At 45.6% G+C, this 26,742-nt stretch overlaps 1 protein-coding gene and 2 long non-coding RNA genes across 4 annotated transcripts in view; 1 reads left to right on the top strand and 2 right to left on the bottom strand.

Moving 5' to 3' along the window:
* LOC308463895 overlaps positions 1-26,742 on the top strand; it is a 288,783-nt gene that overhangs the window by 136,446 nt on the left and 125,595 nt on the right. The window lies entirely within an intron of this gene.
* Positions 1-26,742, bottom strand: part of SLC37A2 (solute carrier family 37 member 2) — a 57,370-nt gene that overhangs the window by 2,220 nt on the left and 28,408 nt on the right. Inside the window, 14 exon segments of the mRNA XM_080982683.1 lie at positions 347-393; positions 3,743-3,796; positions 5,687-5,751; positions 6,978-7,075; positions 10,072-10,150; positions 12,242-12,315; positions 12,707-12,755; positions 13,928-14,013; positions 15,971-16,033; positions 16,803-16,893; positions 18,021-18,188; positions 20,406-20,443; positions 22,020-22,186; positions 23,552-23,628. Of these exon segments, the coding sequence (XP_080838809.1) occupies positions 3,751-3,796; positions 5,687-5,751; positions 6,978-7,075; positions 10,072-10,150; positions 12,242-12,315; positions 12,707-12,755; positions 13,928-14,013; positions 15,971-16,033; positions 16,803-16,893; positions 18,021-18,188; positions 20,406-20,443; positions 22,020-22,186; positions 23,552-23,628 (1,101 nt within the window). The 3' untranslated portion in view covers positions 347-393; positions 3,743-3,750.
* LOC308463920 lies at positions 4,660-5,680 on the bottom strand. Its single transcript, XR_013979825.1, has 2 exons — positions 5,511-5,680; positions 4,660-5,455 (listed from the first exon to the last, which is right to left on the bottom strand). It is a non-coding gene; the product is annotated as an uncharacterized lncRNA (long non-coding RNA).

Raw genomic sequence — 26,742 nt, 5'->3', positions numbered from 1 at the left:
CCATTCCTTCGTTTCAGGTTTAGAATTCAAGAGGAAGCAGGAGAAAAATCAGTCAAGAAGTTGGGAACAGAGGATCTTCAGAGGTGACCACAGAAATGCAAACTCACAAGAAAGAAGTGTGAAAACCCGTGGAAACTCCGTGGATTGCTTAGGCTCTCTTGGCTCCTTATAAGTTCCCGTGAACACCAGCTCCACCACCAGAGTACAACAGCCTCGCTTATGCCAACAGAGGTGGCAAGAAGGCCAAGGAAGGAATGATGAAACCTTTGACCATGAGGTCCCAACGACAGCAGAAAGCAGGAGATGACCTACTAAGTAACACCAGGGGCTTGAGATGTAGACTTACCATGACTTATGGCCCCAGAACATGCCTACTCAAGAGTGATGTCTGACCTGTGAACACAATCGATATATAGTGGTACCAGGGTTCTTGGGAGAGTAGGTGGGAGAGGAAGAGCAGGTTTCATTACGTAACATGGCTTCATACTTTAAAACAGTGGTCATCAGGGCCTAGCTAGATGTTCCAAGGGACATTTAGCATCTCCCCTGGGGATCTCCCCAGCCATGTGGCACATGAGCTTACCAACTGAAGCCCTGATCTGGGTGCCCCTGCCTCTGTTAGTCGCATGGCCACCAGAAATAGGGCCTTTGTTGTAGTGGCTCCTGGTTATGGAATACCTTTAAGCCAGAAAGTGGGCCTTTGCTGTGGTGGCACCCCTAATTACGGAGCACTCTCCCAGATGCTTTCACCTGGTGCTTAGAGTGGTACCTCTGGTTACGAACTTAATTCATTCCAGAGGTCTGTTCTTAACCAGAAACTGTTCTTAACATGAGGTACCACTTTAGCTAATGGGGCCTCCTGCTGCTGCCACGCCACCGGCGTGCAATTTCTGTTCTCATCCTGAAGCAAAGTTCTTAACCCGAGGTACTACTTCCGGGTTAGCGGAGTCTGTAACCTAAAGTGTTTGTAACCTGAGGTACCACTGTATTGCTCTATCTTTAGGCACTGGCTTAAATCTTCCCCATTTTTACTAAGCATTTTCCTATAACATGGGAATTGTTTTCTTTTTAATGGTTGCCTAATGGTTGCCTAATTAGGCTGCCTAATTTTCTTTCGCTTATAATGTATGCTTTTTGTTTGTTTCAAAATCTATTTTTTATATTTTATCCTGGTTTGGTTTTAACATTCAAACACAAGTCCCCTTCAAATGTTGGAACTTCAGGGTAGGAATTGTTTGGAAATGTTTTGGCAGCAGGCTGGTCACTCCCTAGAGGGGGAGTCCAATGTTAGTCCTACTCAGAGTAAACTTACCAAATGAAGAGACGTGACTCAGGAGACTTATGGCCACATTCACACCATATATTTAAAGCAGTACCATGCCACTTTTTAACAGAGCTGGCTTTCTCCAGAGAAGCTTGGGAACTGAGGCTTCTTAAGGGAGCTGTTGGAGATCCCTCTTCCCCTGCCAAAATGATAATTCCCAGAGCTGTTTAATAATCCATCCCTCTTCACAAGGAACTTTGGGAATTGTGGCTCCATGAGGGGAATAATACTAATACTAATAATAATTTATTATTTATATCCCTGCCCATCTGGCTGGGTTTCCCCAGCCACTCTGGGCGGCTTCCATCAAAATATTAAAATACAATAATTCATCAAACATTGAAAACTTCCCTGAACAGGGCTGCCTTCAGATGTCTTCTAAAAGTCAGATAGTTCTTTATTTCCTTGACATCTGATGGGAGGGTGTTCCACAGGGAGGGCGCCACTAACAAGAAGGCCCTCTGCCTGGCTCCCTGTAACCTCACTTCTCGCAGTGAGGGAACTGCCAGAAGGCCCTCGGCGCTGGACCTCAGTGTTTGGGCTGGACGATGGGGGTGGAGACGATCCTTCAGGTATACTGGGCCGAGGCCGTTTAGGGCTTTAAAGGTCAGCACCAACACTTTGAATTGTGCCCGGGGTCTCCTAACCCCACTCAACACCGCTGACAAACTACAGCTCATATAATTCATTTAAAGTGGTTTCACAGTGTTTTAAATGTATGCTGTGAATGTGGCCTATGTCCTCCATGATGGCTGTCTGTGCCTCCTTTTGGGGAGCTCATCTTTGAGAACCACTGCTTTAAAATACGGCCGTTCTTCTTTCTCAATCACGCACACCCCCAAATCAAAATTCTCGGTGATTTGTTAACAAGGTACAACTGGTTACGGGAGTATTGACAAATTGTGAAGACCAAGGCAATTATGTGGCTGCGCCGATGATTTCCTGGACGTGATAGCCAAGATATGACCTTTTTCCCCCAACTTGAAATTCATTTCGATTATAGGATTCAGGGGCATTAGTCAAGAAGTCCAGAGGGGGCATCTGTGGGTCCCACGGCACGACAATGTCTTGCAGAAACAGGAACCAAACATTTCAGTTCGATATTGGCTAGGGCTCTGCAGTCTTAAATTTGAATATTCGTTTTAAAAATAGCACATATGGAAATGGCCAAATTATTGGAGAGAAATGCTCATCTCACCAACAATATAAACATAAGAACATAAGTTGAGCCCTCCTGGATCTTCTCATAGTGGCTGACCAGATGCCTATGGGAAACCTATAAGCAGGACCTGAGTGCAACAACACTCTCCCATCTGGAAGTTTTCCAGAAAATGGTCTTCAGAAGCACACTGCCTCTGACCGTGAAGGCAAAGCATTGCCATCATGGCTGATATCTCCACGTTATTTCAGTTCTGTTTGGGACTCTGTTAGAACACTGTCCCTTTCTAGGCCATAAGCAAACTAAGATGATCCATGCTGGATCATAGCAAAATTCTATCTAGCTTAGCATCCTGCTTCCAACCAGATATTTCTGGGAAACCTACAAGCAGGGCATGAGGGCGGTGGCATTCTGCTACTGTTAGGTTCCACAGCAACTGGTACAGTCAAACCTCGGTTGTTGAACGTCATCCGTTCTGGAAGCCCATTTGGCTTCCAAAATATTTGACAACTGAGGCGCAGCTTCCAATTGGTTGCAGGAGCTTCCTGCCCTCAAGCAGAAGCCGTGTTGGATATTCGGCTTCCGAAAAACATTCAAAAACCGGAGCATTTACTTCTGGGTTTTCGGCATTTGGGAGCCGAAACATTCCAAAACGGAGGCGTTCAGGATCCAATGTTTGACTGTATTCAGATGCATGCAGTCTCCAATGAATAAGGCAGCCTATGGCCACCACAACTAGGACAGCCTTCAGATCCATGAATTCATCTAATCTCCCTTTAAAGCCATCCATATTGATGGCCACTATCATTGTGGTAGTGAACTTTCTAGTTTAACTATGAGCTGTGCGAAAAAGTACTTTCTTTGATCGGGCCGGGATCTCCACACAGCCTCGTTGGGATGGTTCTAGGTCATGCAACTTGTTCATCTTCTTTGTTTCCCACCCTGATCTACGTGTTTGAATCCCACTTGATCCACTTGAGATTATTGTGTTCAACCCAAGTTATAACTGGGTTTCTGATCCAGAAAGCTAGGACAATGCAGGTGAATTCGCCGTCCTAGACGCATCACACCTTTGCTCTATTTAGGTGAACTTAAATCTCAAAGATAGGTCACAGAAACTGTGTGTTTTGCTACTGTGTTTTTGCCTCACAGATGCCCCGTGTGGGAAAGAGGGAAATCAAGAGAAAAATCATACCCTGAAATTTGCACACACACCCTGCTCCACTAGATGGGAAGAGAGAACCAATGGGCATACTCACACTGCAAACTATTTCATATCCAACACTACTGGTTCTGTTAATGCCACACAAGAGCTAGGAAGGCACATGGGGGAGAAGGTTGCTGTTAGTATTGGTTAAGGATTGGTGGGCATGTTGAGAGTGGTGGTGGTAGAGAAATTGTGGTTCATTCTATCATGACCAGAGCTCCACTTGACTCTTTGCAGGAGCAGTCAGTGAGAAGGGGCGATGCCACGCACTAAGGTCTCTGGGCAGTGACATCGCTGGTGCTTCCCAGGAGGGAAAGGGGCATCAGTGGAAGTGCTGGATGGGCTCTGCCCATGTGCCCAAACAGTGCCAACTTTCCTGCTGCTCCAGTAACATCACTGCAGGGAGGTCAAGTGTGTGGCAGCACCGCTCCTGGTTCTTTGGGACCCTGGTTCATAAGTGTCCCTTTAGGTATCATCAGAAGTTGATGACTTTAGGTATGACTTTCATGGTGGAGTTTGATGCTTGTATCTTGGCACGATAAGTCAAGATATTAAACCAGCCTTTCGGCCAGGCAAAGTGATAGCAGGAAACAAACCACAAAGGCTTTCATTACCTAAAGTTTCCCATCTTATCTGAACTGGAGAACTATGGCGAACGCCTTCCAAACAGGCCAGGATATTAAGCTAACCTCAAATCATGGTTTAACATCCTGGGGCAGGCATGTCCAAAGTCCGTTTCGGGGGCCTAATCCAGCCCACGGGTTGGTTTAATCTGGCCCCTGTGGCAGCTTATTTCCTTGGGTAAAATCAAAAAAAAAAAAAAACCCTCAACAACTTCAATCCTAAAAAAAGGATAACAACTTTGGTAGGCTCTTCAGTCGGCCCTCATGGCCCTTCACTTCATCATCAAATCTGGCCCTCTTTGAAAAAAGGTTGGACACTGCTGTCCTGGGCCCCCCCCCCCACCCCCAAAGCAGCTAACCACAGCTTGGTTTGGATGATCCAGAGAGCTACAGTGAAATGGGTGGCTTTCTCTTTTGTTTGCTCTTGCAAAGGGAAGAGCAATTGGGTTGTTTGCGTGTGCAGGCAAAAGCCTTTTTCGTTTCTTGGCTTTTTAAGTGGAGATACCATGGTCTGAGCATGGTCAGAACATCTGCAGTCCAGAGGATCTCTGGCTCCTGCATGCATCCTCAGGGCTTCACATGTAGCCTTCCCTAGCAGAAACTCTACTGCTTAATTCTAATTTTTAGTTCCAAGAGCACAGGTTATGGAACATTTGTTGGGGGTGACTAACACACAGAAATCTGTGCGTTTCAAGCTATAATCCTTTGCATGCTTACCTGGGAATAAACCCCATTGAGCATAGCAGGACTCTTCCATGTACCGGACACATTCAGATCAACTGAAGATGGGAAGTAGGCAATCTGATAACGGGATGATCTGCAGTGCTGTTACAGATCTGTTACAGTGCTGGATCCACAACCACAGCTCTGTATCTACCTTAAATTTATTTTCTTTTTGCCGCCACCAGAATTTTTGTGTGTGTGAGACCAGATCAGGGCCGCAAACTAGGGGTTAGCCATTCCTGAAGTAAAACATGTGTTAAGATGGTTAAGCGCTCTTTTGAGAAGGAGAATTTTGAGAATGCTTTCAGTCTGTGCATGACTGCATTGCTATCCTGGATTTTCTAAGCATGCTCCGTAGGGTTTACTCCACATATGCAGGTAAATCTGATACCACATCATCCAATTCCAGCGTAGCAGGTCTCAGTAGAACATTTCAGAACAGAACGCCGCCATCTTGTTTTGCTTTGTGCACACTCAACTGGCCCAAGACGGCAGCATGTATTGGCAGGGGAATTCAACAGGGCTTCACTGACAGGCTGGTAAAACTTAAAATTCAAGGGAATCTGGGGGTTGGAATTTTTAAAGCACCAGTGAACCACAGGTCCCTGGAGTCATACATTCCAAAATATTCAGCCTCTGCAAACACCTACCCTCGTTTTCTTCCACAGGAGCCGCACCACCCTCGTATTTCTTTGAACACCACACGTGAAAGGAACTGGAAGGGGAAGATATACTCAGAATTAATGATGGCAGTGGCAGTTTGGTGCATGCAGACAGCCCACCCAGCGTTTGTCCATGACGCTGCAATGATGTCTCTGTGCTAAAGACACCAGAAGCTGCCTTATACCTATTCAGACCCATTGGTCAATCCCACTCCCCACTCAAGCTTTCATCTGCTGCATGAGGGGACTGCTCCTGCTTGCCCCATCAAGCCACAATTGAATTCCATACTCAATGGTCACTATTGCCTACACCAGGCACCCCCAAACTCGGCCCTCCAGATGTTTTCGGACTACAATTCCCATCATCCCTGACCACTGGTCCTGTTAGCTAGAGATGATGGAAGTTGTAGTCCCAAAACATCTGGAGGGCTGAGTTTGGGGGTGCCTGGTCTACACAGACAGGCAGCAACTCTCCAGAGTTTCAGATGGGTGTTTTTCCAAGCCCCAACTGGAGATGACAAGGATTGAGCCTGGTACCTTCTGCAAAGCTCTACCACTGAGCTACGATCCTTCTTCAAAATTACACACAGACAAATGCAGTTGGAAAGGAAAGACCCCGTGATAAGTTTTCATATAGAGCTGCTATTTCTCCATTGGTCTACCTAGACCAGTACCGTCAATTCTTTACAGACAGTAGCTTTCCAGAATTTCATTTGTGGTTCTTTCTCAAGTCGCTGTCCTGAGATCCTTTTGACTGGAGGTGATGGGGAATGCAACCTGGGACCTCCTGCAAGCAAATCGTCTGCTCTACCACTGAGCTGCAGGTGGTTCCCAACTTAGGTCAGGATTGGTGTAGCAATATCAGCTGTTCTCAAGGGTTTACCCAACTGAGGTTAAATTTGGTAGGATTCACCCCTTAGCTAACAGCAGGGATGGAGACCTCTGGACTTTGTTCATCTCCATTCTCATCAACACCAGCTTGAATGGCCAACCATCAGGGATGAGGGGAGTTACAGGTCCCCAAAAAGTCCTACTCAGGTGAGACCCCTTGAAATGAATGGACCTAAGTTAGTTGTGGCACAGGACAACTCTTGAGTAGGATTGGCACTGGATATAACCCATAGTCAATCATCATCTGGAGGGCCACCAGTTCCTGATCCCTTAGTTCACCATATCAAAAGTCTGTGCAGGCAGGGGCAATAAGGCGACATGTACGTCTCACAGAATCATTGGGTTAACAGAGGAACTGATGTGGAATGCTCTGCAAAAGGAAACTCACTAGGCAAGCCAGGAGATCGGCGGCCATCAACATGTAGAAGACATTGTCCCAGCCGGTGCGAGAGATCAAACCTGCCAGCAGGGGTCCAAGGGCAGCACCTGCAAAATGGGAAAAGAATGATGCAAAGAATCAGCAAGCAGCCAAGAGCGAAGCCCAGCTCATGGCTATAAGGCAGGTTTCTTCTAGCACAGATGGCGCAGAAAACCTATGTCTGCAAATCCTACATGGTGATGGAAGAAGACTCAGGAAGTCAGAGATGACCAACATGTACTCACGGATAACAACAAAAGACCTGCTGTGCTGGAACACAGCAAAGGTTCTTCTAGCCAGGACTATGCATCTAACAGGGCGGCAGCCATATACCCTGAGCTCACAAGAAGCGTATGGTGGCAAAAGCATTTGGTGATCTCTGAATGTGGGGGTTCTGTTTGTAGCTAACATGGCTGACTGCTGTTGACAGATTGACCACTTACAGCACTGGTTCTCAACCTGTGGGTCCCCAGATGTTGTTGGACTACAACTCCCATCATCCCTGAGCTCTGGCCTTGCTAGCTAGGGGTGATGGGAGTTGTAGTTCAACAACATCTGGGGACCCACAGGTTGAGAAAAGCTGATTTACAGCATGGGTAGGCAAACTAAGGCCCGGGGGCCGGATCTGACCCAACTGCCTTCTAAATCCGGCCCGCGTACGGTCCGGGAATCAGCATGTTTTTACATGAGTAGAATATGTCCTTTTATTTAAAATGCACCTCTGGGTTATTTGTGGGGCCTGCCTGGTGTTTTTACATGAGTAGAATGTGTGCTTTTATTTAAAATGCATCTCTGGGTTATTTGTGGGGCATAGGAATTTGTTCATTTCCCCCCCTTCAAAATATAGTCCGGCCCCACACAAGGTCTGAGAGACAGTGGACCAGCCCCCTGTTGAAAAAGTTTGCTGACCCCTGATTTACAGGGGGTACAGAAGCAGGGGTGTGACCAGGGATGTTGGAGAGCCCTACAGATTTGTCTAAGACATATAGGAGCACAGGAAACGGACTTCTACTGAACCAGCCATTGGGCCATCCAGCTCAGTGGGGTCCACAAGAGCAGGGGGCTACCCTTCCCCAACTCTCAGGGTGGGGGCACATGTCAAAGTTGGTGTGGCCATCTTTTAAAAAAGAAAAAGTTTACTTTGGGGGGGGGTAACCCAAACCCTTTGGCATTGCAGAATCACAGTGGGGTAACTATGGGAGCAGTCAGCTTAAGAAGGTATTTTGATGACGATGATACTACTTTAAAAATCGCAGATTTGGGGAACCACAAAAAGTCTTTTGGCATTACAGTATTACAGTGGGTGACCTAAGGAAACAATCAGTATAGCTCCGCCCAAGGCATGATGGAGAACAGCAAGAACCGGGAAAAGATAATGGTTTTGAGAGCAGTACATGTGAAAAGGATCTAGGAGTCTTGGTTGACCACAAACTTGACATGAGCCAACAGTGTGACGCGGCAGCTAAAAAAGCCAATGCAATTCTGGGCTGCATCAATAGGAGTATAGCATCTAGATCAAGGGAAGTAATAGTGCCACTGTATTCTGCTCTGGTCAGACCTCACCTGGAGTACTGTGTCCAGTTCTGGGCACCACAGTTCAAGAAGGACACTGACAAACTGGAACGTGTCCAGAGGAGGGCAACCAAAATGGTCAAAGGCCTGGAAACGATGCCTTATGAGGAACGGCTAAGAGAGCTGGGCATGTTTAGCCTGGAGAAGAGGAGGTTAAGGGGTGATATGATAGCCATGTTCAAATATATAAAAGGATGTCACATAGAGGAGGGAGAAAGGTTGTTTTCTGCTGCTCCAGAGAAGCGGACACGGAGCAATGGATCCAAACTACAAGAAAGAAGATTCCACCTAAACATTAGGAAGAACTTCCTGACAGTAAGAGCTGTTCGACAGTGGAATTTGCTGCCAAGGAGTGTGGTGGAGTCTCCTTCTTTGGAGGTCTTTAAGCAGAGGCTTGACAACCATATGTCAGGAGTGCTCTGATGGTGTTTCCTGCTTGGCAGGGGGTTGGACTCGATGGTCCTTGTGGTCTCTTCCAACTCTGTGATTCTATGATTCTATGATTCTATGATAGACATAACATTTTACAAGGACAGGAAGAAACATCATGGACAGAATTATTGTCACACACAGGAAGAACAAGGATATAGTTTGATTGCCTCACTTGCAATTTTATAAATCATTTCATGTGTCAATACAAATGGAAGTTGTTAATACTGCAGTTGTTGTAGAAGGGATTGTTATTTTGACCAGAGTGTAATTGAAGTTATTAAGATTTTGGAACGCATAAATAAAGTAAAACTTCAAACCAACAACTCTAGCATGTAGGGGGCCACCTAAATTATGTCATTTGGTATCTGAATGGTTGGTATTAGTAATTGTGTTATTATTTGGCATTGTTATAATGAGGCTATTATTGGATTGTAATTGAAAACTAATAAAAAATATTATCAAATAGAAAAGAAAAGGAAGCAATCAGTATTTACTTTTTTAATGAAGTGAAAATAAAGTATTTTGCCATCAGAGGAGCAATGAAATAATAATAATAATAATAATAATAATAATAATAATAATAATAAATGATAATTTAAATATATGTATTTTGGGAAGCCTTGAGGAACCACAAAAACCTCTTTAGGGCAGACACACTTGCATGCAGATTTGCATCATATGGGTGAGCAATGCGGCAATTAGCCCCATCCCTTCTCAGGGCAGATTCAGAGCTGATATTGACAGGGTTTGAGACAGAAGTGGGCCCCAGGTGTGAGACTAGTAGTCAGTTATCACCACGTCTCCCTGGATAATGGTAACCTTTGGGGAAGAGGAAAAACCTCTGCCCCTCTGAGGCTTCGTACTACAAAACACTGGATGAGGCTCAAATTAACTCCTAGGCCAATTGTTGAGAAACTATGGCCCTCCAGGTGTTGCTGGACTGCAACTCCCATCATCCCTGGCCATTGGCCGTGCTGGCTGGGGCTGATGGGAGTTGTAGTTCAACAACACCTGGAGGGCCAAAGCTTACACACTTGGCCTAAGCTTCTCAGCTACTGACCGACAGATCCCGTTCCATCAATGATGGCTGTAACGGTGGCAAGGGCCTTTGCGTTTCCTTGGAGACATTCGTGAGTGCCCTGGGGTGGAGAAGAAAAGGAGAAAAAACAAAGAAAGATTACAAGGTTAAAGGAAAATGTCGCAAATGAACATTGCAAGGTTCCTGTTGCTCTGGAGGGCAGGACTGGAACCAGTTAGTGGGCGGAAAATTCAGGAAAGTGGATTTTAGTTGGCTATTAGGAGGTTTAGATGATGTGGTAAGCCAAACCATAGCTCAGTTCAGCAGAGCAGCAAAATGACTGGAGAATAATAATAATAATAATAATAATAATAATAATAAAGCAATCAAACATTAAAAACCTCCCTAAACTTAGTGCAAACTTGTGCTACGTCATGGTTTGCTTTAGCAAGATATGTGTGAGCCAGGCCAGAGATCTAGGTTTTAATTGATTATTCCAAAATGAGTTAGTTTTGTTAAATTGTAAAGCTTTTAAAAGTATTTTCAAAACCAATTCAAATCATTTTAAGATTGTATGCATTGAAGGAAACATGTTGTATAAATATAATTGCAATGAACTTTTTTTGGGGGGGGAGGGATTGCATTGAAAACGCTTCCCCTAGACAAACCAACACTCAGTGCTCTGACCCTGTGTTATTTTCCACTTTGTTCTAAAACCATCCTGACTAAATCTTTTTTTTCTTTCTTGTACACTAACAGCTGCCATGAGAGGAGGGGTTTGCCAAAGGCACAATTTTACAGCCAATAAAAAAAAATATATTTTTTTTCCAGAGTACCTGGAGAATGTGTAACTGATCTGTGCCAGATTAATTCAGATCTCTTCCAAGTTTTGAAGGCTGTGTGCTGGAAGGCAAGAGCTCTCCTCCTCCTACGGAGGCTCTCTCAGCCAAGGTGTCATGTTTACACTCCGTGGAAAGAATTTCCTATTCTATTGCCCAAAGAAGAAAACTGCTGTGCTGTGCGTCTGCGTGTTGAATCCTGTTCTAGGAGTGAGTTCAAGGCCAGAAAGGCTCAAGTCACATGAATGCCCTTAATTGATGAATAAGAAATGTTTGCAAGGGACGAGCCTCAGAGAAGAAAATCCAACTGCTTCAGACAATCGGATCTGGGTTATAGCTCAGCAAGGTATTCGTTAGCTATAATTTAATATCCTGGCTGATTCAGAAGCTGGTAACCATAGTTTCCCAGTTTGGATGAAACAGGAAATTGGAGGCTTCTCGGTTTAAGCACGGATCCTGACTAATGTCCAAATGTGGGGCCGCTGAATTGTCTGGGAGCCAAGCCGGGTTGTTAGCTCAAAAGGCCTCTGGAGCATAGCTGTCAAGCGTCCCTTAATTGGAGGGACAGTCCCTTATCCCAGCGCCATGTCCCGCTGCTGTCCCTTATTGATGGATGTCCCTTAAATTTCCCAGGTTTTAAAGGAAGCAGCTCCTCTCCCTCCCTCCCTGGCGGCCAGGGAGCACCCACTCCCACTAGGCTGTACTGCGGCTGTGCCGCCGAAGGACCCGGAAGAGATGGGCAGCCTGGCATGGCCTATGAATTGATGAGGAGCCTTGAGAGGAGAGCGAGGGCAGCCATAGAGAAAGCAGTTCAGAGAGTTCAGAGAGAGGAGGAAGAGGAGGAGGCGGAGGCGCGGGCAGGTGTTCCAAGGGCTACAAGGGAAGGACCGCAAGCGCTTCTCCCATAGATTTGTAGTGGTAGACTAGCATAGATGGTCTGATCTGCGAGTTTACTTTGGGCGCTATTCCCCCCCCCCTTCCTCCCACCCCACCTGATGGAATTGAGAGCTGCAGATGGAGCACGAGAGAAAAGATACAGAACTGCAGCAGCATCTTTGTAGCTTGGACTTCGTTTTGTGCGAAAAGTGGTTGCTGCTTGTAGTTATTTAATTGCAGTGTTTCATCGGTTGGTGTCTTGTGCAGCAACCTCTGGAAACAAAGGGCTAAAAACTGGAGCTGCTCTCCAAAATTATCTGGTCCCTTTTAACTTCGTATTTCAGCTGGTTGACTAAAATCCATTATTTTGGCTGCTGGTCCCCTATTTTCAAGGCTGCTGGTCCCTTATTTTCAAATCTGTAAGTTGACAGCTATGCTCTGGAGTGAACATTTTTGTTTCCCAGTGAATAACAAGAACTTCTGGGGGCGATTCTTACCAAGTCCGCCGACACAGCAGTTGTGATGAGAGCGTATGGCCCGTTGACAAGGGCGCCGCAGATAATTAACATCACTACAGAGAGAAAGAAAGAACAAACATCAGCCACGTCACCTTGCCGTCTAGATTTATTTGCTTCCATTTACGAATCACTTTGCTACGAACTATCCCAAAGCAATTTTAAGTCAATGAAAAAAGCGCATTGGAAACAATGGCTGTAGCTCCCTGGGGGAGCACCTGCTCTGCAGAGTGGAAAGTGACACTCAAATCACTATCGTACTGCCAGCTCCAGATAGCCTGGCAATATATTCAGAGAACATTTATTTCCCTGCACAAAACTGAATCAAGAACAGCAACAAAGGGACCATCAGGGTCCAGTGGTAATGTGAGAACTAGCTCAGCGGTTTCTTGGTGGAAGCCAGTGTATGCCAGTGGTGAAAATCTCCAGGAATTAGTGCAACTTTACCTATTGACGTTGCTAGTCCATTCTGGCCAACATGGTTGTAGGCAAAGAGCTAGAAGAGAAAGCAAGGCAGTGAATGAGCATTTCCAGAGCGGTTCAACAAGCCCTCCCAGGGAACTCTAGGAATCGCAGCTCTGTGAGGGGAATAGGGGTCTTCTAACAGCTCTGAGCGAACTCAACAAAAGCTTCCAGAATCTTTCGGGGAAGCCATGAGTGTTTAAGGGGTGCTTTAAATGCATGGTGGACTGCAATGCACTCTATGTGGGGCTACCTTTGAAGGTGACCCGGAAACTACAACCAATCCAGAATGCAGCAGCTAGACTGGTGACTGGGAGTGGCTGCCAAGACCGTATAACACCGGTCCTACGTTTCTGAGCACAATTCAAAGGGTTGGTGATGACCTTTAAAGCCCTAAACAGCCTCAGCTCTGTATCCCTGAAAGAGCGTCTCCACCCCCATCGTTCAGCCAGGACACTGAAGTCCAGCGCCAAGGGCCTTCTGGTGGTTCCCTCATTCGAGAAGCCAAGTTACAGGGAACCAGGCAGAAGGCCTTCTTGGTAGTGGTGCCTGCCCTGTGGAACGCCCTCCCATCAGATGTCAAGGCAATAAGCAACTATTTTACTTTTGCCAAATGGGCAAAGTAGAAATAATAATAAATTATCATTATTACATGTGGGCATGGTCAAGTCATGCATAGGAAGGGTGAGAGGCTATCAAACTACGGCCCATTGGGATTTAGCCTTGCCCTCTCTAATTTCCAGTTCCAGCCTTTGCCAACCTGGTGCCCTTCAGATGTTTTGGACTACAACTCCCATAAGCCCTAGCCAGCACAAGGTGGTGTAGAAAAATAGCGACTAAAGTAAGCAAAGGGCACGCCCAGATGACTTGTTTATTGAACATTCATCTCCATTTGCTCGCAGGGAACTTAGATGACGTTGGCTCTTTCATGAGCATTCGTTTGCGGGGATGTTAGAGGATGTCGTGTCAAAGCAAGTGTTATCCCATCCTTTTCAGTGCATTTCTCTGTCACCTCTTGAAAAAAGGTCCAATCATTTGGGGACATGTGTTTGTTGCGCAACACCTCCCAGCCACCTATGATTGCACAACCTGAAGCTGCGGCTATGTGACCCAAAAATAGTGACTGCCTAAAAGCGCCTGGACACACAACTGGTGTTTATCACCTTGCTGCCTCTGAAGCTGGAAGTGCGCAATAGGGAAACTCACCATGGGAACAGCCAAAATGAGCATCGTACAGCATGTCGTGCCCCTGCCACCTGTGTAGTCAGAGATGAGACCTGCCAGGATGCCTCCTGCAGGGGAAAAAAGTCACAGATCACTTTCAGAAGTTGGCAAAGGATGGAGAATGTCAGGTCTGAGAGCCATGAACTCACTCAGAGGCCTTCAGCAAGGCAAATAAATATCAGATTTTCTGTTTTAGAATTTAAAGTACTCATTTTTACATCCTTAAAATATCAATGACTTCCCTTCTTCTCCTTCCATGATTCATTTTGCATATCATAAATCCCTGCATATTTTACAAAAACTATACCATTCAGTATTCCATTATTAAATCCATCAAAATTTATTTACACTGATGAATTTTTCTTAATGCTGCCAGCGTTTTCAGCTGTACAGAGTTATTTCCCATATATTCAATAAACGTTTTCCAATCTTCTCTAAATGTATGTTCTTCTTGTTCTTCTTATTCTATATGTTAAGTCTGCAAGCTGCGCATATTCCATCAGCTTAAGTTGCTACTCTTCTTTGGTCGGGACTTCACTCGTTTTCCATTTTTCAACTAACAACACGTGCCGCAGTAGTGGCATACATAAATAACCTTTTTTGACACCTGGGAATTTCCTTCTGAATTATCCCCAACAGAAAGGACTCTGGGGTTTTTTTTTTGGGGGGGGGGGGGGAGTACTTTTGAACATTTTTCCCAATTAATTAGGTATCATTTCCCAATACTTTTTTACCCTTTTAGAAGTCCACCGCATATGAAAGAACGTTCCCTCAACCTCTTTGCATCTCCAGCACTTATCTGATTCAGTCTTATACATCTTAGCGAGCCTACTCGGAGTTAAATACCACCTGTCAATCATTTTCAAGTAGTTCGCCTTCAAAGAATAACACGCTGTGAGCGTCAAAGCACTTTTCCAGAGTTGAGCCAAATAAATTTGCAGACAAAAATGAGTCTTTTTATAATTTACTGCAGTAATGGGCTCCAGCATAATGTAAACCCATTTGCCATGCCTTGAAACCCAATGATTTTCAGTTGCGTGTCGAGGTCCCCAGGGCCACCCCAATAACTCACACATCACACCAAATTTTTTGTTTAAGGTTTTTGGCATAATTTTGGCCACAACTTTATTAAAATACAAACATGTGAGTGGTTGCTTAGGCATTGGTTGCGACTAGCTGCCCCCACCATGGGGGACAGACATTCCGCACGATGCGAAAGTCAGAAAAGGGGAATACATTTGGGGGTAGCAACAGAGCAGGGAGCCTGCCCTCAGCCCTCCCCAAATGCAACCAGGAGCTCATTGCTATGGCCCGAGCCCCCTTGACAGAGTGGACAAGCAATAGTTAGCCTCCGATTCCTTTAACAGAATCCCTCGCAGCAGCAGCATTAGAGGGGCAGGCACAGCCAATCCATGCCCCTCAACCAACCAAACCATAAACCTAACTGCAACCTTATAAGTTGTGACGATTTGCTACACAGTAGGCAAAAACCAAATGGCCCCAGCCAATCAGCCAGATGGACAAAATTCCTACCGGGACCCTGCCCCAAAGCAGACGACCCCATGACAGGCATAGCAAGGTCAAAGCGAACAACCCTAATTCTAGGGAGGGGGGGACGGGCAATCCGATGCACGGTCGAAAAGAGGAAGCCCTAGCCTCGTGCAAGGAGTTTTAGCATTTCTGGCTGTCAATCAACAAATGGCAACATTAACTTCTTCCCAACTACAAGGGACGCCCCAGTCGCATCAGTGGCCAATGATCAATTAGCCCGCCCCCAACTTTGGAGTGTCCTGGCGGCCCCCACCGCAACACGTGCTCTCCGTGAAGGAGAACACGCTTTGCCGTATCTGACTTTGGCAAAGTTTGTTAAATTTGCTTTGTCTGTTATTAGTTCTGGATATTCATTTTCCTTTGGCTTTGGATAATCGGACTTCATCTTGTTTTGTTTTGTTTTGGTATCTAGGTACACAAATATAATTACACTACTAAAATTAATTTTTTTAAAAGAAAATCGATGCAACAAACCAACTATGCCGCCGACGTCAAAGAGGGTGGACATATCCCCTGCCTTTTTCGCGGTGAAATGAGCTGCAAAAGAAGAGCAGGAGAAATGGCTGGGTGAGAAGAGGATCAAAATGTGATGGAATTAAATGGGGGCTGCAGGGTTTGCATGCAAAGGGATCCACATTCCATTCCACCATCACCAACACCTCCAGTTGAAGAGATCTCAGTTGCGGAAGACCCCCTGTAATTGGCCCTGCACAGCTTCTGCCAGTCAGAGTCGACAGAACTGGGTTAGATAAGATCAATGGTCTGTACTTGGCTGGAAGCAGTTCTCTGCTTGTTGGCAGGAGATGTAGCTCAATGGAAGAGGATAAGTTTTGCATGCAAAAAGTCCCTGGCATCTCCTACATCTGAAACCCTAGAAAGACACTTCCAGTCAGTGTAGCCATTATTGTGCCAAATAGGGCCAGTACTTTGAGAATGAAGCCTTTAGCTCTGCACTTCTAGGCTTTTGTTTTAACTCTGCTATTTAATTCTTTTGTTTTAATTCTGTCCTGTTTTCTTTTCTTAGAAGCGCTTGTTGGGGCTGAAACAGGAGCATAAAATGATTTTTTCCCCTCACTCAATCAATAAAGTAGAATAAAATAAAATGAGGTCCCACTAAAATCTTTATAAATAAAAAAAGGTTTTTCTTCTTAAAAACGGGTCCATCTTTACGTGTGATGAAGGACATGGACCTAAGCCAGCCTTCGGGAGGCTCGGAGTCATTGGAAAATCCCACCAGCAAAACTTCCTGAAGCAGGTTCTCAGATCACAAATTGGGAATCTCCATAACAAGCTCCTTGCAACTCACCCACATTCACAATGTAGAGGGGAAGCCAGTAAAGGAACGTGTAACTGACTAGTTTTGCAAACAGCAGGCAAAAGGAGAACTCCACAACTCCCTGCAGAGGAGAGAAAGGAACAAAACAACCCATTAGCAGCTAACGAAAGGCAGTTTTTGCAAAGACAAAGGCCCCAAACAGACAGGACACAGGGGTATGGGTGTCCGTGGGGGTGGGAAGGGGGATGTTGCCCCCTGAATCACAAGCCACCGATTCCCACAGAGCTTGAGATACAAGGGGGAATGTGCAGGCATTCATCTTCCTGTTTTGTTTTAAATATATATTTGTGAGAAACCGGGCTCCATTCAGGGCTTGCCTTTACCCTCCCCTAGATAAATGCCTATGGTCTCCCATGAACATGGCCAATTCATGATCTCCTTTTCTCCTTTTGTCTGCCCCAGTCCAGTATACTTGAAGGAGTGTCTCCACCCCCATCGTCCAGCCCAGACACTGAGGTCCAGCGCCGAGGGCCTTGTGGTGGTTCCCTCACTGCGAGAAGTGAAGCTACAGGGAACCAGGGAGAGGGCCTTCTCAGTGGTGGCACCCGCCCTGTGGAACGCCCTCCTATCAGATGTCCAGGAAATAAACAACTATCTGACTTTTAAAAGACATCTGAATGATGTTTAGGGAAGTTTTTAATATTTGGTGTTCTATTGTGTTTTCAATATTCTGTTGGGAGCTGCCCAGAGTGGCTGGGGAAACCCAGCCAGATGGGTGGGGTATGAATGAATGAATGAATCAATAAATAAATATCTTCTTACTAAACAGTAGCTGACAGGTGTGTAGTTGCCAATCTGATCCACACAGCAGCACACCTGTCAATTTCAATTTCCAGTCTTCTATCCCCACCCTGGGTTATAAATATAGTACAGTGGTACCTCAGGTTACATACACTTCAGGTTACATACGCTTCAGGTTACAGACTCCGCTAACCCATAAATAGCACCTCAGGTTAAGAACTTTGCTTCAGGATGAGAACAGAAATCATGCGGTGGGGCGCAGCGGCAGCGTGAGGCCCCATTAGCTAAAGTGGTATCTCAGGTTAAGAACAGTTTCAGGTTAAGAACGGACTTAACTTAAGTTCTTAACCCGAGGTACCACTGTAAACTGAACAAAGGGAGTTCTACCACGGCAACTAGCCTCTTACAACTCACCCCACCCTCCCTCCCCTGTGGGGTCGTACTCACAGGTATCCGGAGGGCATCAATGAAACTAATGGCTTCCCGGTTTTCCGTCGATTCTTTGCTACCTTCCGACATGTCCACAATGTTTTCTCGGCTGTTGCTGGAGATATTTAGGCTCCCGTCGCTGATGGAGTGGCCCGCCTCAAGACCTTTCTCTTCCAAACCGGCGGTCTGAGAGAGACACAAACAAATAAAAACACCTCAGGAGTTTGGATCGAGATATGACCCTTCTATTTGTCGAACTTTCCCTCAGAAGCAGCTGCTCTTTATTGAGTCGGACCACTGGTCTATCCAGCTCTGTTTCCTCTAGAGTGGCTGGCCCCCAGGGCTTCAGATGGGGGTCTCTCTTAGCCCCTACTGCCCCAGAGATGCCAATGATTGAACCTCGGGTCTTCTGTGTACATAGCAGATGTTCTGCCCCTGAGATACGGTACTTCCTTCCACACCAGGCCTCTCCTTTTCCAGTTATGACCAGGGATTGGGCTGACACAAGTGGGAGCTGTGTCAAAATGTTTAAAATAACTTTTTCTTTAAAAAACACTCCGAAGCCTTCCTTTTAGAAATTCTAGGTGCCGAAATCCCGAGGGAGCAGAAAATCCTATTTATGTATGCAACCACGGCTGCATGGGTGTTATTGGCCCAGAGATGGGAAGAAGATGAAGTCCCTGCCAGAGAAGAATGGCAGGTGAAGTTAATGGACTATGCTGAAATAGCTAAATTGACCGGAAGTATCAGAAATCAGGAAGACCAGAAATTTAACAAGGAATGGGGGGAATTTATAACTTATCTTAAAGACCATTGTAAGCAGTTGAAACCGTTAGTAGGATTGGAATATCACTTGTAGTCTACAGGTGAATTTTGGACACAATGGAGATGTAAAATATTTGGATCATCATAAAAGATGCGGGAGGAAATGATTAACAATAGGACCCACAAAGGGGAGGAGGGAAGTCCAGGAGATTCTTTGGAATCTTGTTTTTATGTTGTATGTTGGATATGTGATTGTAAAACTTTAATCTGAAAAACCAAATAAATAAATTTATGGGGTAGGGGGAAGTGTTGCAATGTTGGGTGCTCCTGTCCAGCATTCTAGCCAACCATGCCCTTTTGCAGGGTGTGCCATTCCTTCTCAGTCAGCATTCAGTGGCTACTGAGCATGCTCAGTCCCCAGCCCTTTAACAGCAGCTCGATGTGCAGCCGTTAGCTGGGGAGAAGAGAGCCGGTTAGGTCTCGTCTCAGATGCGCAGGAGCAGCTCCCATGTGGATGGGAGAACGTGTCAATGACCCAACTATAACATGGAGAGAGTTGCCAACTATGTGAGGAAGGTATGTCCAGTTGAGCCCTTTGGGAGGAAGGGAGGGGTATAAAGGAATGAATGAATGAACAGAATCATTGTAGAGTTGGAAGGGACCGTGAGGGTCATTCTAATCCAATCCCCTTGCAATGCTTTTTGCCCAATGACTTGGCTTACTTTGGTTGCTCATTAAGGAAGATGGGAGAGCCTCAGCTCCATCAGACTCCGTCAGCAACTATCAGAGAGGTAAAGAGGGGAGACTGCAGGGCTGTGCAAGATACTGAGGGTTGGAAACCAAGTGAGGGGCTTCTGGAGCAGCGAGCCAAAGGATTGGGTGGGAATCTGCGCTCCTGCTAGACAGACCCAAGACAGACCCGATGATGGAGAGAGAAATGGGGGCCGAGGCTTAAGTCACCCCGACCTCGGGGGGGGGGGATCCTGAGGGCTGAGCCTAAGGCAGAGCAAAAAAGAGGCCTCCCAAAAACTAAAAACCAAAGATAAAGCGTTTTTTTTAAAAAAAAAGACGCAGGGAGGACCTCTGCGCAAAAGGGCTAATCCACTCTCCGGTGCAAATGCCCCCAAACCCCGACGAGGCAGCGCTGAACTCTCCTATAAAAGGAGACTGTTAAAAGCAAGACGTCTGCACCTTAAAAAATCAAAAACTGGAAAAAATCAATGTAATTGACAACCCCCATAAGCGAAAGGGAGAGACGGGAGGAAAAAAAAATTCTTGCCAAAAAAGAACACAGAGTTTGACCCAAAAGCAGAGAAGGGGACCGTAACATTACACAGATTACTACAGTTTTCAGCAAAGGGCTCCTGAAGCAATGCATGAGAAGCTGAAATCTGAAATTATAAAAGTGATGCTAGTCCACTGTGAGTAAGCCGTGAAGAAAGGATATCGACTCTCTCGCCCTCCTTCTCCCTCCCTTCTCCAGTAGTGCATCATGCTCCATACTGAAAGGAAGAAGAAACAGCTGTTTGCTGTTAGTGGAGGAAAGTCTAAGTCTCATTAAATTGAATGGTGCTTGCTCCCTGGAAAATGTGCATAGGATTGAAACTAGAGTGGGTGGGGGGAATGTGCAAAACTTACGTGATGGAGAGGAGGGCTGCAGTCGACATCTTCGGGATCTGAAGTGGAGAGGAGACTATATTACAAAACACCTTTCATTCGGAGCACGATGACAGCAGCAACCGGGGTGCGTGTTTTATCAAATATATTCCAGTTTGTAAATCAGGTAATTAGTGCCTGGCTGGATGAGACCTGTGGTCCATCTAATCTAGCATCCTATTCTGTGAAGGCACAGAAAGCCTCTCTTGCAGGAGGTCACCCTAAGAAATAACATCTGTGCCAGGGCAGAGAAGAAAGCAGTTATAAGTGCTTTCTAACACTAGGTGGCAACATCTGCTTGTCTACTGCTGATGAAATGAAATTCAGGGATGCTCAGAGATGTCCCTTCTCAAGTCCTATGTGGGTCAAAAGCAATGCTCCCCAATTTGACACAGACTAGTTCATTGCCGCCTCAGTAATTCTGCTCTGGGTTTCTATTGCACCTTTTAAACACTACATGGTCCAATAAGCCACATGCATATTCCGATTGTTTTGGCTTTTATGAGGCTATTTGAGACAATTCTGACATTTGCATTCAGGTCCTCTCTTTGCTTCTCACCCCCCCTCACTTTGGTGAATCGCTATTTCCTACCACAACTATGTTATCCAGATATGCTCATATTAAGCATGCATTGCTTATAAACTACATCCCCTCTCTGGCTAACACCATGGTCCTAAAGGAGTTTAAAAGGTAAAGGGACCCCTGACCATTAGGTCCAGTTGTGACTGAGTCTGGGGTTGTGGCGCTCATCTCGCTTTATTGGCCGAGGGAGCCAGTGTACAGCTTCCAGGTCATGTGGCCAGCATGACTAAGCCGCTTCTGGCGAACCAGAGCAACACATGGAAATGCTGTTTACCTTCCCGCCAGAGCGGTACCTATTTATCTACTTGCACTTTGACATGCTTTCGAACTGCTAGGTTGGCAGGAGCAGGGACCGAGCAACGGGAGCTCACCCCCTCGCGGGGATTCCAATCACCGACCTTCTGATCTGTAAGTCCTAGGCTCTGTGGTTAAACCACAGCGCCACCACTTTAGTCAAAAGTAAATATCATGGATTTTATAAAAGCAGAAATTACTTCCTTGGGTTTGCACCCAAACAGTCTCAAAGCAAGAGTAGGTAGGTGTGCATATAGGGCCGAGCCAAAAATTATTTTCAGAACTTTTTTTGCATCAAAATGCAGTGCTCGGGACGGGGGCTGAGGAGACAAAAAGATTTCACAAAGCTGGCCCCTCCTTATGTTTTTCTGCTACTGTTTCCACTTCCTCTTCTATGAGTCTGGTGACAGGAGGTCCTGGCTCTTGCTAGGCACCAGTTGTTTCACCTACCAGGCTCCAGAGCGAGGGCAGAAAGCATTTGCCCTCACTCTGAGTTGGCTTAACAACAACATATAATCACATAATGTCGTCGTCATGAAGTCAAATCAGAGAGAGGGCAACACTTCCTGAACTCTCTTGGATTTAAGGGAGTGTTTTTTTCTACTGCTGCCAGTTCTGCATCAGACTTCATTCCTGTTTGTGTCCCTGTACCCACATGCCTCCAACTTTGCCAGGTGTGTTTGTGTGTAGGGAGACATTTTGGCTTAGCGTACACTCACATTCAATGAGGAACAAGAAGCAGATGACGCCCATGCTGGCTATGATGATTCCAGGCACGATGAACGACAGGCCCCAGGCATTTGAAACCCAGGCACCAGCAATCAGGGATCCTAAAATGTTTCCTACAGATGTGTGCGAATTCCAGATGCCCATGATGAAGCCTCGTCTGGTAAGATAGAAAAGACACGGTTCAGTTCAGACAGCAAGTCCAAAGTCTACACCGATCATAGTTTAGAACCAAAACCACAGCTTGAGTTTCTGAGCATGAAGCTGGCAAACCACAGTTTCCCTCCTATCAGCTTTTAGCTTCAGAAGTTCACTCCTACTTCCATGGCACAGCAATGTTTGGAGAAACAGTGCCTTTAGCTATGGTTTGTCCATTAAGACACCATTCCCAACCGTAGCTAGCACAAAGCATGGCTTGCAAACCCCTATTAAACCATGCTTTCTCATTCAGACTGTTATTGCCAATTGTTAACCCTCAGGCTCAATTCAGAAATGGTGTCCAAACCATGTTTACCATAATGTAAACTATGGCTTGGCATGATGTCTGAATTCACAAATCATGGTCTGCAAACCCACTTTCAACCATGGTTTCTCATTCTGGTTTGACCACTGATTGCAAACCATGATTCATGGTTGCTCTTCCCTCAACCCTGCCTACTGCTCATTTGCCCTTTCGTCCTGACTACTGGGATGACCCATGGCTCCCACTTCTCAGGTCCTGGGCTCACCCCTGTTTGCAGTCCACAGCTCAGGCCTGATACCAGAATCATTTAATGAGCGGAGGGTTGCCAAACTTGGAATTCAGGCAATCCCAGGTCAAATCTCTGCCCAGCCATGAAGCACACTGTTTGGTTTCATGCAAGTCATTATCGCTCAGCCTAGCCTACCTCACAAGGTTGTTGTGAAGATATTCCAACCCACTGATTTTATATTACTGATTTATTAACTGTACTTTCATGATGGCCCATTACTCTGGATGGAGTACAGTCATACCTCTGGTTACAGACGCTTCAGGTTGCGTTTTTTCGGGTTACAGACCGCCGAAACTCAGAAGTACTGGAACGGGTTACTTCCGGGTTGCGGCGGTCGCGCATGTACAGAAGCGCCAAATCGTGCTTTGCACATGCGCTGAAGTGCTGAATCGCAACCCGTGCGTGCACAGATGCGCCGCTGCAGGTTGCGGAATATGTGGGTTGCGAACGTGCATCCCGCACAGATCACATTCGCAACCCAAGCGTCCACTGTACATCAAAAAGCTATTTTGAAAAACACACACACACCATCTAACATAATGCCGTTCACAAAAAGGCAGGCATGCATATGCGATTTTTTTTAAAGCCCCATGATGGTGCCATAATCAGGTCACTGCCTCATTTTCCAGCGCAGGGTGATATTTTCCATTTTGGCAAGGGAATAAATCTGGTACTTCCTCCTGGGATGAGGATTAAGCAATTGGCACTTGAAAGCAAAACAACCACCCACAAGACACAGTTCGACAGATACAGTATTAGGAAACGAGACTCACTTCCCCTTTCCAAACCAGTTGCCGACACACGTCACCACAGACGGCCATCCCGTTGTTTGCGCCAAGCCATTGAGGACCTAGTGGGTGGGTGGAAGGAGCAGGAGAGAGAGAAAAAAGCACAGCTAGTTAAGCCAAAGTTAGCATTATATACAATGCCTTATTATTATAAGAAAAATAATGGGTTGTAACTAATGGGTTGTATCTAATGCTAGGCCCCATCTGCACTATACATATAAAGCAGTATCATACTGCTTTAAATAGTAATGGCTTCCTCCCAAAAAATTCTGGGAAATGTGAGGAGAGTTCTGTTCCCCTCTCAGAGTTGCTTTGGATTGGACTTCTGGAACGGATTAAGTTTGAGAACCAAGATACCACTGTACCCTTAAGCCATGATCCAATTCCAACCTGCCCCCCTCTTCCACCTGTGATGTATTATATAAAGCCATGCACACAATTATTGTGTTAAAGTGCCTCATCTAGTTTAGCCCTACACCAAGACCATCAGGACAGCTAAACTCAGTCCCCTGGCGACTGATTGTACACATCCCCAAAAGAGCTGTAGGGACAAAATCTTCCTCACTGCTCATTCCCAAGTAAAGCAAGCCAGGGATCCTGGTTTTCTGAGTCAACTCGAATTTGGGGGTGTTTCCGGGATGCATCTCGCCTCTCTTCATTCTAGACTTCCCGGTGAGCAAAACCTGGCTGGGCTACCACCCAAACCAGTTGTGAAGTTCAATCCATGAAGGAGTGGGAGGAGAAGATTAACATGACTTGTCCCAGAGCCAGTTTCAATTGGGAAGGAAGAAGAATGGAACGCCTTGCCCAACCGGCTCTCTAGGGTTTCAGGAAAAGTTCCCCCCGAGCACTATGTGGAGATGCTAAGGAGTGAAGTTTTCTTCCCTCAAACAAACTTCTTTCTTCCCTTCGCTCAAGCTTAGGGGATACCCATCCTGGTTTTCAGGTGCATGGTGTTGATTGGCCAGCCCCTGTGACCTGTCACAAAACCACCAAAGCTCAGAGATGATTGGTTGGCCTGAGTCTTCACGGCAAAACCTTCTCAAGGCTGCTCAGCATTGATTGGTTGGCCCTGGTATCAATGGCACAGCCTGCTCAAGGCAAGCTTTTAAAGTATAAATTAAGTTGTTTTTTTTAAGTGGCAATCAAATATTTGAGAGCAGGTAAACATGTGATGTCCTTGAAAACATAAACAATCTTTGGAATGCTTAAGGAATAACATCAGGCTATAGACTATGGATTTCCTGATCAGGTTTCAGCTGTGCTTTTTATGTTAATAGCCAGCAAAGAAAGGACCACACCCAGGAAACAGTGTAAACGAGCTCATTATGGAATGATTCACTGGAGTTATATAAGGACGCAGGTATCACTCCGAGAAATTGCTTACTAATGCTTGTACTGGATTTTTCCATAAGTTAATTAATCAATGAATCGCTCGAGTCAAACCAACAGCTTTAGTTAATTGAGCTGTGGGGACAAAGTTTAGTGACAGAGATCAAAACTGAAGGGGACAGTCGCAAGCTTAATTTTTGAAGCTACTGTTTGAAGCAGTTTGGGGGTCCTTATATACAAATGATTACCACAATGTGGATCCGTTTATTAAATTCTATATTATATCATGCTTTGGTCAACTTAAAGAAAATGCTTGGTATGCAATCAATCAGTTGAAAAGCACTCACGCTCTTCAGATGTAAGTCCCCTGACATTTAAGATATTCCAGGGATGGGTGATCTTAAAATTCTATATCACATGGCAATTGGAGTGACGTCCACAAGGAAAATGCTCTGTTATACCCCAAAGCTCTGAAATTCTCTCCCATCAGAGGCCCATAGGATATTATTATTATTATTATTTATTACCTGATCTGCATTCTTTGGCATAGCCATCCCATGACAATTCACTATATGTATTTTCTCACAAGAAAGTTTGCCACATAATTTCCAAACAACCGTCTGATCAATGAGCAGAAGCAATGAAAATTAAAGGATCTCTTCCTGTTTTCTTTTTGAAGCAAGTTAAGGTATTTCTTTTTTTGCTGTTGTGCCTTCAGTACAAACTGCTTCAGCTCAGCTGTTTGTCAGATCCCAGACTGTTTCTTTCTTATTTTTAATTTCCAAGTGTGCTACTGGTGTTTCCCATATTGCATGTGGGTTGTTTTTAATTGTAAGTACACTGCTCTGGGAAATATACATCGACAGGGAAGTTTTTAATGTCTGATGTTTTATTGTGTTTTTTAATATTCTGTTGGGAGCCGCCCAGAGTGCCTGGGGAAACTCAGGCAGATGGGCAGGGTATAAATTTTTATTACTGTTGTTGTTGTTGTTAACAACAACAACAACAACAGAAAGCAAAGTTAAGTGGACGCTTGGGTTGAGAACGTGATCCATGCGGGATGCACGTCCGCAACCTGCAGTGTTTCTGCACATGCTCGACCGCCGAAACCCGGAAGTAACCTATTCTGGTATTTCCTGGTTTTGGCGGTCGGTAACCCGAAAAAACGCAACCTGAAGGGTCTGTAACCCAAGGTATGACTGTATCTCTCAAAAATGCCAGGGTACTTAAGTGCAGCGCTTTTAAGGTATGGTAATAAAGTGCCAGTACTCAGATATTGAAAAAAGTGTCAGTGAGGACCGCCACAAAAGTAATACTGGTTGGGTGGAAACTTACTGAATCAGCGATTTTGAAATATGCATAAGAGTGGGGCTGAGAAGTTCAGGCAAAAACAGAAGCACCATATCCAGGAGTTCCTGTGTCATCAAACACAATAACCTCTCATTTGACTGCAGTGTGTGTCACTCAGACAGACAGGCTCAGCTGGGATGGGAAAATATACTGCATCTTTCTCTAAGTTATTCCGACCGCTAAATATATCAGGTTTCTGTTTGCCCAGACTGCAGTGCATGTGACTATGAGATCCACAGAACTGAGCATCACAGACCGTTTTTCCCATAAGGAAGCCAATGGAGCAGAGGAGGGGCAAACCACCCACTCAAAAGTTCATCGAGCAAGGAAGGTCAGAGGGGGGAAACCTGGCAGCCAAGTCCTGCATAAAGGCTACAGGTACTTGATTCTTTATACTGCTCCATCAGTGCACATGGTTATGGTGGAGAGAGGTGCCTGCCCCAAGGAGACTGCAATTTATTTTTGCCAGTGGGGATGGCAAGAGGAGGAGGAAA

Source organism: Podarcis pityusensis, assembly GCF_964106645.2.
Source record: "Podarcis pityusensis genome assembly, chromosome: 15".
Taxonomy (NCBI): Eukaryota; Metazoa; Chordata; class Lepidosauria; order Squamata; family Lacertidae; genus Podarcis; species Podarcis pityusensis.
This window is presented reverse-complemented; position numbering and strand designations above follow the sequence as displayed.